General features: G+C 40.1%; 3 protein-coding genes across 3 annotated transcripts; 2 read left to right on the plus strand and 1 right to left on the minus strand.

Moving 5' to 3' along the window:
• Window positions 1-976: 976 nt before the first annotated feature.
• On the plus strand, window positions 977-3,798 carry LOC306820337 (zona pellucida sperm-binding protein 3-like; the record flags this gene model as incomplete). Its single annotated transcript, XM_079338156.1, has 8 exons — window positions 977-1,522; window positions 1,611-1,717; window positions 1,829-1,932; window positions 2,723-2,903; window positions 2,988-3,111; window positions 3,187-3,275; window positions 3,395-3,468; window positions 3,624-3,798. The coding sequence occupies 8 exons, from the start codon at window positions 977-979 to the stop codon at window positions 3,758-3,760; spliced, it is 1,362 nt and encodes a 453-aa protein (XP_079194282.1). The 3' UTR covers window positions 3,761-3,798.
• Window positions 3,766-6,068, minus strand: LOC306819567 (inositol 1,4,5-trisphosphate receptor-interacting protein). The gene is made up of 2 exons (XM_079336936.1): window positions 5,981-6,068; window positions 3,766-5,721 (listed from the first exon to the last, which is right to left on the minus strand). The coding sequence occupies exon 2, from the start codon at window positions 5,707-5,709 to the stop codon at window positions 3,856-3,858; it is 1,854 nt and encodes a 617-aa protein (XP_079193062.1). The 5' UTR covers window positions 5,710-5,721; window positions 5,981-6,068; the 3' UTR covers window positions 3,766-3,855.
• A 1,709-nt stretch (window positions 6,069-7,777) lies between these two features.
• Window positions 7,778-11,369, plus strand: calhm1b (calcium homeostasis modulator 1b). Its single transcript, XM_079336942.1, has 3 exons — window positions 7,778-7,964; window positions 8,590-9,175; window positions 10,531-11,369. The coding sequence occupies exons 2-3, from the start codon at window positions 8,630-8,632 to the stop codon at window positions 11,038-11,040; spliced, it is 1,056 nt and encodes a 351-aa protein (XP_079193068.1). The 5' UTR covers window positions 7,778-7,964; window positions 8,590-8,629; the 3' UTR covers window positions 11,041-11,369.
• The last annotated feature ends 1,507 nt before the right edge of the window (window positions 11,370-12,876 follow it).

A 12,876-nucleotide genomic window follows, 5' to 3' on the forward strand; every position in this document is an offset into this window, starting at 1 on the left:
AGGACGGCGTTGGAACTTCCGGATAATAACGTCACTAGCTGCGTCAGATCCGGTTTAGATTTTTAGGAAAAATATGTATTTTTTTCTTTGATGTGATTGAAACGAGCTGTTGAAAATTAAATTAATTACTAATCTTGTATGGGAAATAATACGGTATCCACTAATATCAATGGAATACATGAACATCCCTAAATAACACACGCACATAAATAACGGACTGAAAGACACATCTGTGAAAGATTATGTTACTTTAATTCTTTGATTTTGTTATGCTTATATTTATGTATGCAGTTGTATAGTTCATTGTATGTAGTGTTTTTTGGGGGTTTTTTAGGGTGTGGTTGTTTGTACCTGCCAGTTGTGGTATTCTGTTATTTGTGTGGTCACGTTATTTCAATAAAAAATAATTAAGAAATACAAAAATGAAGATTTAAGTGTTTGTATGTGATAGTTGCCTGCTTTAAAGGTGCTTGATAACACCATTTTTAACATTTTTTTATAACACAATCAGGCCTTGTGCACCTTTTTATTTCAAATCAAAGCTTTGTCATTATAATATTTAATGCTGCTACACAGTATTTATTTGTGAACTTATGCAATGATGTGTTAATCAGCAGGTACAATGATTTATCCACAGATCGTTAAACCTGTCAGGTGGAGCCTGTTTAGGGTGATTATTATTGGTCAGCTGTCGTCGTTTGTCCTTGATTGGCATTTGCAGCAGCTGAAGGAGTTTTCGCTTGATCGCAGGATATAAAAGCAGGTAGATCACTACTGTCATAGTACACTTGTTTAGGTCAGGGCTCAGTGGCTGTGGCAGGTAGTTGCAGTGGACAAAATGACGCTCAAGCATGCTGGTCTTCTGTTTTTGATGTTTTTTTCTGCCTATAGTTATGACTTTAGTGGCAGCCCCGAAAGTGATGACTTGGTAGAAGGTGAATGGGATGGAGGAGTTAGTGATTTAGACTGGGCGAAAATGGAGACGGGAGCAGAAGATGAAGAAGAAACTGCACCTGATGCCGACTTCTTCAGTGCGTCAGAAGAACCTATGGCAAAGAGTTTTCCGAGGTCTATGACCAGCACCGGTAACGATTCGAGCAATCTGTTCGGTGTGTCAGAACATGAGCCGATGACCCAGACTCCAGTAGGAAGTCCTGCACCTGGTCTGTCAAAACCTAAAGGAAAGAAGTTACCGGGTTTCGTGATTGTTCCAGCCTCCAAGGTCCAGAAGGAGGTGTTCAGGCCAGAAAAGGGTGCCAGACCCGTCCCTAGCTCAGTCAATGACATTTTTTTGACTCCTTCCACTGGTTTCAATGACCCTGCAAGACCACCAGTCAGACGACAGCTGATTGACGTCCTTTGCCTAATTGACCGAATTTATGTGCGAGTCAGGAGAGAGCTTTTTAAGACCATTGATGCTTTCAGGCATTTGAAACTAGGCAGCTGTGCTGTTAACAGTGGAAATAAAGACTACTACTTCCTCCTGTACCTCCTTAAATCTGACTGTGGCTTCGACAAAGCGGTTGGTGAAAATATTTTTAATTTCCACCCCCCCCCCCCCCCCCCCCCCCCCCCCCATCACTGTCGACTAACATCATGTGTTTCTTCAGTTTTCTGCAGATGGTATAAGAGTTCGAACTACGCTCAGCTTTCAGCCAACCACTCCAGTCTTAAGGGAAAGGCCATTTGCTGTGCCACTGCAGTGTAATTATCCCAGGTAAGATGGATAAAATCAAAAATGTTTCAGCAACACTTGGCATACTGTGGCGATCTTAAAATTCTTCACTTTCAAATTGTTTGACATTGCGTTTCCTCTTGCTTGTTGCAGGTTTTACCGCTCTTACCAAGTTGGCTTCCTCCCAAAAATCAAGGGAAGCTCAGTCTTCAAGGCACTCCAACCATCTAGCGGTGACGTCCTTACTCCTCAAGATGGTATGTATCATTTTGCTGTGAGGTTATTCTTCAAATGGGATGTTTACAGCTCATTGCCTAATCCCAAAGCCTTTATCCAATCGAGCTTTATTTGGTTAGCACCTTAAAACAACCACAGCTGACCAGAGTGCTGTAAAATAAAATGCATAACAGCTTACATGAGAGGGAAAAAAACTTCATACAAAATGTCCTTTTTTATAAAATGCAAAATATATTAAAAGGCATAAAAACATGAGTTCAGAAATGCAGTAAAAGAAATATAATCGACATCTTACTGAATGTCAAAAGGCCGAGAAGAGATGGGTATTTATCATAGAAGCTCATTCAATGACTTGTCAGCTAGGAACATTTGATGGGTGCTTTAATCATAACTAAAACTCTCACGCACTTGCTGCTGAAAGTGTTTTTAGAAGTTTTCTCATATCCTTGAACCCTGACGCAAAATTGTGGTGAATGGGGAAACTTGGTGTTTGGAGTGAAACCAATTAATGTTGAAGAGCCTTCAGTCCAAAACTTCAATTTTAGCAAATTCACTTAACTGAGTCAGACGTTTCCTCTGACATTAGTCAAATGCTTTAAAGAAATGTAATCACAACGCCTTATCATCACAAATGTATGAAGTGGCTCTACACAAAATATACAAGCATTCAGTGTTGGCATGTACAAGTTAATTCAGGTATCCCTCACTGCAGGTTTTTTATTTTTTTAAACTCACTTAATCCTTCATAAATGCAAAGAAGATGCAATTTATTTGTACATGTCAACTCATTCAGTAATGTATTTCCCACAGCATCAGGGAATATAATTACTGGCGAAAAAACCTACACACTGGGCCAGCCGATGTTTTTTGAGGCTAAGCGACCTGGTGGCACTGACTCTGGAAAACACAGGATGTATGTGAAAAAGTGCTTTATAACTGCCTCCAGCGACAGCGAGTCAAGGCCTAAATATACAGTCATTGACAACCATGGGTAAGATTTACATTGAATTATAAGATAGCTATGTTGCTTGCTTGTTGAATCTAAAAGATGCATATATATTTTTTTACTCTGCAGTTGTATGATTGATGGCAAGGTGACTGAGCAATCCAAGTTCCTTCCTGGTGACTCAAAGCTGGCCCAGAAATTCAGCATAGGTGCCATGATTTTCAGCAGTTCAGATTTGTCGTCCCCATCACAGGTATTGTTCCAAACAAGCGAAACAGCTTTTTATAGCAAATAAAATGCATACTGACACTGAAACCATGTCTTTCAGCAACTCTACATGCATTGTCAGCTGTATGTGGGACCACTTGCACCAACTCCAAGTTTGAAGGCCTGCAATTACAATGCATCTACCAAAAAGTGAGTTGACAGAGGCTTGATGTTGACTGGCTCAATCTTGCATTTCAAATACTTCCTCCTAGGGTGTGTTGCTGTTTTCAGATGCCATAGCGTCTCTGACAAAACTCATTTGTTTTTAGGTGGCAGGCACTGTATGGTCCTGACTCCGTGTGCACCTGCTGTAGTTCCTCCTGCCCCTCAGACTCAACTCAGGGTAAGTTTACAAGTCATTGGAACTTGGTAATAAAATTTTAATGAAATTCTCTTACTACAGCTTGGCAGGGTTAAAGTAAACGCATGTGTTTATCCCATGAATAAAGCAATCCACCGTAAAATAACGTGCCTTTAAACCAATTTAATTTCTTACAGCTTCTACAACAGTGATCTCCAGTCGGTCTTGGAAGGTGGACTTCAGCCATGTGGAAGAGGATCTGGAGGACCCTGACATGGCAGACAAAGACACTTTAGAAAACTGGGAGCATGCCTACGAAAAGATTGTTCTGTAAAGTGACATGATTTTCAAATAAAACTACTTTATCTTGCATACCTGAAATTTCTATTTAATCATATGGGTAAGGCGACTGCATATTTAAACTTGGGGTTAAATGGAACATTCAGTATTGTCTATGCACTGTTCAATATAGTCCTGTATCACTATATGAGCATTTTTAAGCATTTCCTGGAAATGAATCGCTACGCATCTGTAGATGCAGTTGTGAACCACAAGGGGATGGAAGAGATTCACTGACTCTGCTTTTGTGAAGTAAGCAGGAAGTTGAATGACCCTGCCTGCTAAAGGGTTCCCAATAAGAGCATGGTGCAGAATCTTTTTCTGAAGGCTTCTCTCAATGAAGACCAGTAAGTCTTTCAGCCTATGGGCCACCTGGTCAGCTTTCCACTGTGACTCCACCTGGGTCAAAAGCAAATGCATCAATGCAGTCCTGAAATGAATTTCCTTGAGGGCACAACTTCCTGAAAGAGCCGTTTGTCTCCTGTGCAGGAAACGTGCAATTTCAAGTGTGTGACTGTGGCATGAGTTTTCAGGCAGGTTCTTGGAAATGTTTTCAAAGAATGAATCCTCATAGTTTGTTAGTGAGAGAGTCCAGAAAGTATCTAAGTTTGCTGGAGAGCAGGGAGTGATATAGAAATGAGCATCGTTTAATTTAACCACAGGATTCAAACTGAAGCTAATCTTCTTTCCTGATCTGAATCTAACTACCAGAGCACCTGGAGCATCTATGTAACGTATATTTAGTTCAAATTCATATTTGTGTGAGATCTGTGCCCATGCCTGTCTGACAGTCCTCTGAAACCATCGGATTACCTTTGCTTTGGACAGGAACGGGGAATTTTTCGCACAAAGAGGGTCATCAAAAACATCACTAACTGTCACCTTCACAGTCTCTGCCTCACAATGCAGCAGGCAGACCATATCATCCTCTGCATCAGGGGATTGACAGGGGCAGCCGCCTTTGGTTGCCTTATTTTCCACCAGCTTTATTTGACTGCACACTTGCATATCTGGCAGCAGGTCACTCGTCTGGCTTTTCCAGAGCTGACACTGAAAACTGCATGGATCAGGTGGAGTGAAAGGGACAATGATGTTACACACATCCACCATCTGGAAGTCTCCAAACACCATACCACCATTTGTGTCACTCACAGTCCTCATGGCCTCCAAAAGATCATTTGCAAAACCCTCCAAGAACTCCTCTTTCCATATCTTATTGGACGACACTTTGACATATTTCGAATGAAATCCATTTAGAGCATCCATGCTTAAAAGTGGCACTTCAGTAGCAATGCCTTGGAACACACAGGCTTCTTCTTGATTAATTTGAGCATTTCTCCCCAGGTATTTCCTAAAAAATCGAATGATGGAAATTATGGAGCATGTGTTCCATAAGTACCAGAGGAAATCTCTCTCCCAGTCAGTGATGGCCGCCTCTGCAGTTTCATTTTCGGATGTCTTGGTGTGAAGGTGTGACTGTTCTTTTGAGCTGAGCACCACTTCCTCAGGCTTTACTTCTGTCCCCTGTTGTTTGTTTAGGTCTCTAAAAAAGTCATCAGCCTGGATGTCTTCTCCCTTCTTTCTCTCAGTGCCCATCTCTGAATTTCCCCCATGCTTATGGTCGAGGTGTAAAGTCTGGAGAGCAGTCGCATCTTCTGACATGTATGTTTTTTCTGTAACACGTTGATCAGCCTGATATTCTTCCACGGCAATGTTTTGTCCATCATCCAGTGGCGCTTTACTGTCAGTCTGTGTCATTTCCTCACTGACAGATGCCATTTTGTGTTGCACTGTCTCACCTCCCATCAACTGCCTCTCTTTCTCTTCCTGCTTCTGCATGCCGACTGAGGTTATATCATCCCATTCTTGGACCCTAGGGTCATCTCTTGGACATGATAGTAGCCCCATAGCCACCACGAACACACGCAACAGAGCATCTTGCATCTTCGCAAACGTCTGTGAACACATCAGTAGCATTGGTAAGTAGTAGAAAATGATTCTGTGGCAGTATAAGTGTTCTCTGAAACATAAAACCACTAGGAATTAAAAAAGTGCAATCACATGAAATATTTTATGAGGAAAAGATGCACAGGAAGAGAGAAGCTATGCCCCGATGGCTTTGAAGCATCCTTTTTCTTTAGTCCTTTGATTACATGGTAGATTAAACACCTCCACATTAATGCACATTACATTAAAATGAAAAAAGTATACGCACCAAAACGAGCGATGAATTTTCTCAAAAACGCAGCGTTGTGGTCGTGCTTGAAATGGTACAAAGGAGGAAGGAACAGACGAGCCTTGAAAAAGCCACCATCTCAGGGGTCTCTTCCTATTTTAGAAACAGTTGTAGGTTGTCTTTCGTGACTTATTTCCTGCACACCCTGCCAATGTGCTGTGCTGTAATCGTCTTCCTGTGTGATACACTGAAGAAAGCAGATAGCACAGACTTCCTGTAAACTTGGTTACATGCTCACAACACCCTGAATTTACATTGAATTGAGGAGTAAATCCTAAAAAGTTTCAATTACAATAGATTGTTTGACATTGTGAAGGATGAAGCTTGAGGTTACATACTATTGTTTAAAAAATGTGCATGAAATGGTTTGTTTGCATGAACAGGAGAGTAAGCGCCTGCTTTTTATCTGTCTGTGAGCTTCTAACTGGTTTGTCGGGCTCTGCCTCATTCAATAGGTGCAGGTGAGTTCAAAGTATTATGTAAAATCAAATCCCTTGGAGATTTTATAATCTTTTTATTGTGCATGTGATAAGCTTTTTTCACTTTCTTTTATTTGGTTCTGATTAAACAAATGGAAACAGGCTCACCTTCCACCTCCTATACAGCAACCAAATGTTCCTGGCCAAGCCGCAGATATTTGAATTGTTCCAGGCTGCCTTTGCATGTCTGGATTGCAATAACCACAACTAAACAACACTGCATCCAAATGTTCAGAAAAGTTCATTAACAACGTACTATTACATAAGGAATGAATCAATCTACAAATGCTTACTTTAAAAACAAGCAGGTAAAAGACCTTCATGTTTATATTATCTACAAAGGCCCAACATAAATCCATCATGAGTATGAAGCAACATTTTGCTTTCCTAGCAAGGGTAAACACTTTTCATAGCAGAACCAGACTCACACTGAACAACAGTAAAATTAAGCTTTGACAATTTCATAAGTCTCATTTATCATGCTAGTGTTTAAGTGTGTGAATGGTCTTGCCCCAGAACCGGTCCGTCAAATGATTCAAACATACTCCAATAAAGGAGCCAAGACAAGTGGTGGGGACCCAAAAATGGGTCTCAGAGCTATTTTCAGGGGGTCATGAAAGTTTTAAAAAGTCTGTGAAGCACTTTGTAAATGTGTTTGCTTTGTTCGTTTGCTTGCATTTGTGAAATGTTTCGCATCATCTGAGAACCAAACTTAACAATTTTTCATCTCATCAGTTTTAACCTTTGACAGATCTTGGGGTCGGTTTTCTCATGGAGGTGTTGCTGGTGGGTCCTGAGGCTTGATGAGCGGAGAACCACTGACTTAAACAATGCGCCCTGCAAACACTAGATTACACGTTTTATTATAGCACAGCATATTTGACCTCTCTTTTTATTTTGTTTGTTCATAGTTGATATTATTTTTCTTGATTGTCAATCACAGTCATTACTATCAATCTGCTTGTTTATGTGTGCTTCACTGCTTTTTGGGGGTTTTCGCCCACCTAGTGAGGGGCATTGCAAATAAACTCAACAGTTTACTTGCTTCATACTTGTCCCTAAATAAAAATGATACATAAATAATGGTGGTAACAGCATGTGTAGTATTCGTATTAAATTAGTCTGTAATGATGATGAAAGGGGAAGGGCTGATTATGTGAATAAAACGAAGCAAGTTAAATATTGTTAGGTGTTAAAGGGTTGACTGGAGATATATTCTAAACATGTTTTCTGTAAAGAAAGTGTTTTAATGAGTTGTTGTTGTCACGCTACACTAAACACAGGTGCCTGTGCAGGGAGGGGCTCAGCGACTGATGATGTGGTCAGCTTTGAATATCATCACGAGAGTTCCAGAAAACACCTGGCAGACGGTCGGAGCTGCAGTGTCTGAAAGGCTGATAGAGAACTGTGACTTTATGGAGTTTATTGCTGCATGACCTTTTCTCTTTCTTTGGCCTTATTGACTCCTAAGAAGATACATAAAGGTAAGTGTGTGTGTGTGTGTGTGTGTGTGTGTGTGTGTGTGTGTGTGTGTGTGTGTCCAGATGTGAGGTGTACACTTTGGATGCTTTTTTTGATTAGTATACTCTCCCTGTAAAACTGATGCAAAAAGAACAACAGCACTTAGGAAGCTTGTGTGACTTTCTGATTCTGCTTTTAAATGAGCTCAGTCTTCTTAGAGTTTCTCTTTCTTTGTTAAAACACTAATCACCTGCTACTAAAAAACTTGGAAGTTGATTCAATTATAAAAAGCTTCCTGGCTGAACAAAACAGGATCAGAGGATCTTCACAAAGGTTAATTTAAAAACGTATTATTAACATGTTTAGATTCTAATAAAGACCACCTGTAAAGCAGTTACTAACTTCAATTAATGATGACTCACTTACTTTAGTCAAAGGCTTACCAGAAAATAGATGTACAACTCTTGGTCCATGACTACAAAGACTTTTCATTATTTATTCAGTGACTCCTTTAATACAATGATCTTGCATGTTTAAGTTTAACAACACGTTGGCCTTGAAATAAATTTTGTTTGATGGAATCAGTATTCATAGTTGCCTTTTCTAGCTACTTGATTTCCAACTATTTATTTTCTTTTTACAGATTAGTTTTTTTGCATCTAAATAAAATTGTACCACCTCTCCCAAGATGGATAAGTTTCGTATGATGTTCCAGTTCCTCCAGTCCAACCAGGAGTCTTTTATGAATGGGATCTGTGGTATCATGGCTCTAGCTAGTGCACAGATGTACTCTTCCTTTGAGTTCAGCTGCCCCTGTATGCCTGAGTACAACTACAATTATGGGATCGGACTGCTCATCATTCCACCTATTTGGTTCTTTATGCTAGGTTTTGTAATGAACAATAATGTATCCGTGCTCGCAGAGGAATGGAAAAGACCCACAGGGAGACGAAGGAAGGACCCGACAATTCTACGCTACATGTTCTGTTCCATCACACAGAGATCCTTGATAGCACCTGCAGTATGGGTGTCAGTCACCCTCATGGATGGGAAGAGCTTCCTTTGTGCTTTCAGCATCAACCTGGATCTTGAAAGGATTGGGAACTACAGTCTGTTGAGGGGAATGTCAGAAGCAGAGAGGCTAAGACTGCTGGCACGGATTCCATGCAAAGACCTGTTTGAGCATCATGAAATAAGAGAGGCAGCATCCCGATACATCAAGTGTTTCTCCCAGGTAGCGTGCTGATTTTTCTATAGTTTTCTTTGAATGATTGTAAAGTGAGGCATCGAGCCTGGAGAAACAACTAAACTCCTGTGGCTCCTGTAAGGATGCTATGGGGATGATGGAAAAGAATTAAATAATATTGCTCCCTTTATTGATAAAAATTAAAGTGAACCATCAGCAGAGAGGCTAAAAAACATGTTAATCTCTGTTGGTGGTTATGCGTGTGATAAACTGCATGCTGCAGTTTTAAGAAACAGACTTTTTTTTTTTTACATTTTAAACTGAAAGATTCTCAGTTTACATGTTTCTACTTAAGAAAGAAGGGTGACATTTGTGTTAAAAAAAAGTGCATGAATAAGACAATGGCAGGAAATAAATAAGAGGTATTGCATTGGCTGCAGGGGGCGCCAAAATCTACACAAACCAAAAGTTCCCCACAGGAGCTTTGAACAACAATCAGTTAAAAGGCTCTTTGTAAATGCAGGTTAAAATGAAGCATCATGTCAAAGAATAATTTCAATTAATAAAGCTAATGCTACTTGCAAAAAGCCAGTATGCTCCATGTAAAAATGGGAGTTAGCTAATTAACTCACACTGTATTTTTAGACATTAACAACAGAACTAACAACAGAACTAAAAAGGAGTTCAGTTGTCAGAAGAATTACAGTTAGCCTTTTGTTAAGACCAGCTGCAGACATGAGGGATTCTTTTTTTTTAATGCCACAGTTTCGGGGGGTGCAAGTTTCCCCGTGTTGGTCGTCTCTTACACAGCCTGATGAGACACTTTTGTAGAGCATAGCTATTCTTAAATTTTGGGAACTATCAATATAATCAGATTAAAATCCAGAAAGGCATGGACCTACATTTAGGCAAAGTTCAAAAGTGGGTTTTTATAACTTCATCACAGGATCTGATGACTCAGCACATTTAATTTCCCTGCTTTATTCCTTAAACACTGTAGTTAAATTAAATCTCCCCACCAGACTCCTGCTCTGCACTTTGAGCTCTTCAAGCTTTTCTGTGCGCTTATCAAGGCCATAGATAAGCCTCCTAAATGTATTATTCATGGAACTGGGACCTATTTCAATCCATCCAAATACACCCACTCTGTTATTCAGGTATTTGATCAACCGAAGGTTAATTATTCAGGTGTTAAAGTAACATGTCTCTAAAAGGTCTATTAATATACAGATTCCGTTGATGAGTTGTTAAACTGTCAGGAAGCTTCAAGAAATGCGTTTCAAATCCATTTTGGAACGTTTGCCTCCTATTGCCTTCAGTGTCAGAAAATCTCTGTTTTGTTGTTTAGGATTGTAACCTTAAAAGGCTGTTACAGTTTATCTAATTATATCTTTATTTTACAGGCGTGTGGATGGATGTTTCTGCTCATGATGACCTTCACAGCCTTCCTAATACGAGCTATTCGACCATGTTTCACTCAAGCCGCCTTCCTGAAGACAAAGTACTGGTCTCATTACATCGACATTGAGCGCAAGATGTTCGATGACACCTGTAAAGAGCATGCAAAGAGTTTCGCCAAGGTTTGCATCCAGCAGTACTTTGAGGGCATCAGTGGGGAGATCCAAAGCTTCCACAATCATCACTCGAGCAAGTATGACAGTGATGACGACGAGGATAAGAGGAAGAGTGATGAAGAAAAGCTCCTGGGTATCAGGGCTCAGGATGACATGAATAAAGTGTTATGGAACTGGCACACATGTAAACCAGCTCTGGCTCTGAGAAAGGACCAAATAGATGGTGAAAACAATGGCAAACTGAATGGAGTGGCCAATGGCACAGCAAATGGATTTGTAAAGGGACACACCCTTGAGGTGGAGAAAAAGGAATGGGCAGTGTATTACAGTAAGGTCTGAAGCGCTCAAAGGACAAAGAAACACTCACTGGGTCTTCTTTCACTCTCACGAGTTTCAAGAATCCTTTGACCCCCTTTACATTAAGTCATTTGATAAATATAATGTTGTCATTAAGTTAAATTATAAGTAGATGTCAAAGAATGTCAGTAGTTTTGCACTATACCCATAATCTTATAAACTCAAAAAGAGAAGAAAAAAACTGTTGTAGTTTCAAGTGAAATTAAAATTTGACATGTAAAAATTGTTGTTTCATTGAGAGGAAAAAAAACATTCAAAACAAGCATTAAACAACAAGAACATTACAACACAAGATTTGGCAAAAATAAATAAATAAATCAAGAGCATTTATGTTCAAGGGTAACATACGTAGAGCAACTGTATCACCCTGCACTCTATTTGTGTTTATGCTGATATGGTGGACCACCTATAATTTTCCAAAGCAAAAGGCAGAAAGCTTCCACATGGGTGATTTAGTTAAAGAGAACAGCTCAATGCAGTCCAAGCCCCTGCTGCTCAAAGCTTAAAAAAATAACTATGTATCTTTGGATCAAAGAGACTTTGCTCATTTTAATCTAAAAGCCGCAATACACACTCCTGCTTTAGTGAATGTATTTGTTTGGCTGCTCCAGCCCTATTTTAGATACTTTCAACAAGCTATAGTTTTCTGACGTGTGAATATCATGACGTTGCATTATAATTGAGGTTACAGCGGTCCCCTGACAGCAAATGTTGAATTCACTGTATCACATGACATTTAAGTGAACAACATGGTTGACTGCAGGCACGTTTATCTTTATTAGATCAATAAAAAAAAGAGTGCGTCAGTGTTATAAGAAACAAGTTAAAGCCTTTTCTTTTGAAATGTGCAAACAAGATATTACTTCAGATGATTTTTCTTTGCATAAACATACCTGACCTGACAATTTTGACGTGAGCAGACAACCCTTAAATGCTACTGAAGTCCAATAAACAGAACTTAAGATTTGAAGAAGTACCTTAAAAACTATTTACATGTCACTCGGTAAACAAGGTCAACATTTGCATCCCTCTCTCCCTCATTTTCTTCCTCATTTCCCAGTTTCAGACACACCTTTGCAATAAAACCCTTAACAACTGTCTTCTGAGTTTGAAAAGGCCACTAACACTTTTCAACCATTCACCGACAGCTCACTGTTTATAACACACTTCTTCTTTGCATTAATTTTTCAGAAACTGTTGATTCAGTGTGTTCTCATCATATTTCACAAGAGGTTATGCTCTCACCAGAACCACTATCATGTACATACTGAACAGTGAAAACACAATCCTGTAGCTACAACTGAAACTTGTAAACATACAATGGCCCCCCAACGCTAATGCCCCATGCATCTGTCCTGTCAATCCAGCTGTTCCTCAGTATTTAGCATTAAAGTCATCACTACAGCTGAAGGGGAGGAGGGAGGTGGGCAGGGTGAATGAAAATGGCATGGGTCCCATTCAAGCCTCTCCCTCCCTCCCTTCCTCCCTCCCTTGGGGATTGGTGGGGCAGCTCTCCCCTTGACCGTCTCACAGCTCGCCCAGTAGCCCAGCAGCTGTTCTCTCCCTCAGCGAATTGGCAGCCATGGCTACTGGAGTGGGGGTGGACATGCAAGCAACGTCTTTGTCCAAGCTGTGATTTTTCTCCTGATATTTGGTTTCCACATCTCCCTTCCTCGACTTTTCTTTTTTATTAATATTTACCAACTCCCCCCTCTTTGCTGCTCCACCTCTTCCTTCTCTGCAAAAGAGTGGCAAGTTGTTTATATATAGATCAAACAAAGCAAACCTGAAAAAAAAAACAATCTGCTGCAGTTCTAA

The sequence above is a fragment of the Symphodus melops genome (assembly GCF_947650265.1).
Source record: "Symphodus melops genome assembly, chromosome: 2".
In the NCBI taxonomy this organism is placed as follows: Eukaryota; Metazoa; Chordata; class Actinopteri; order Labriformes; family Labridae; genus Symphodus; species Symphodus melops.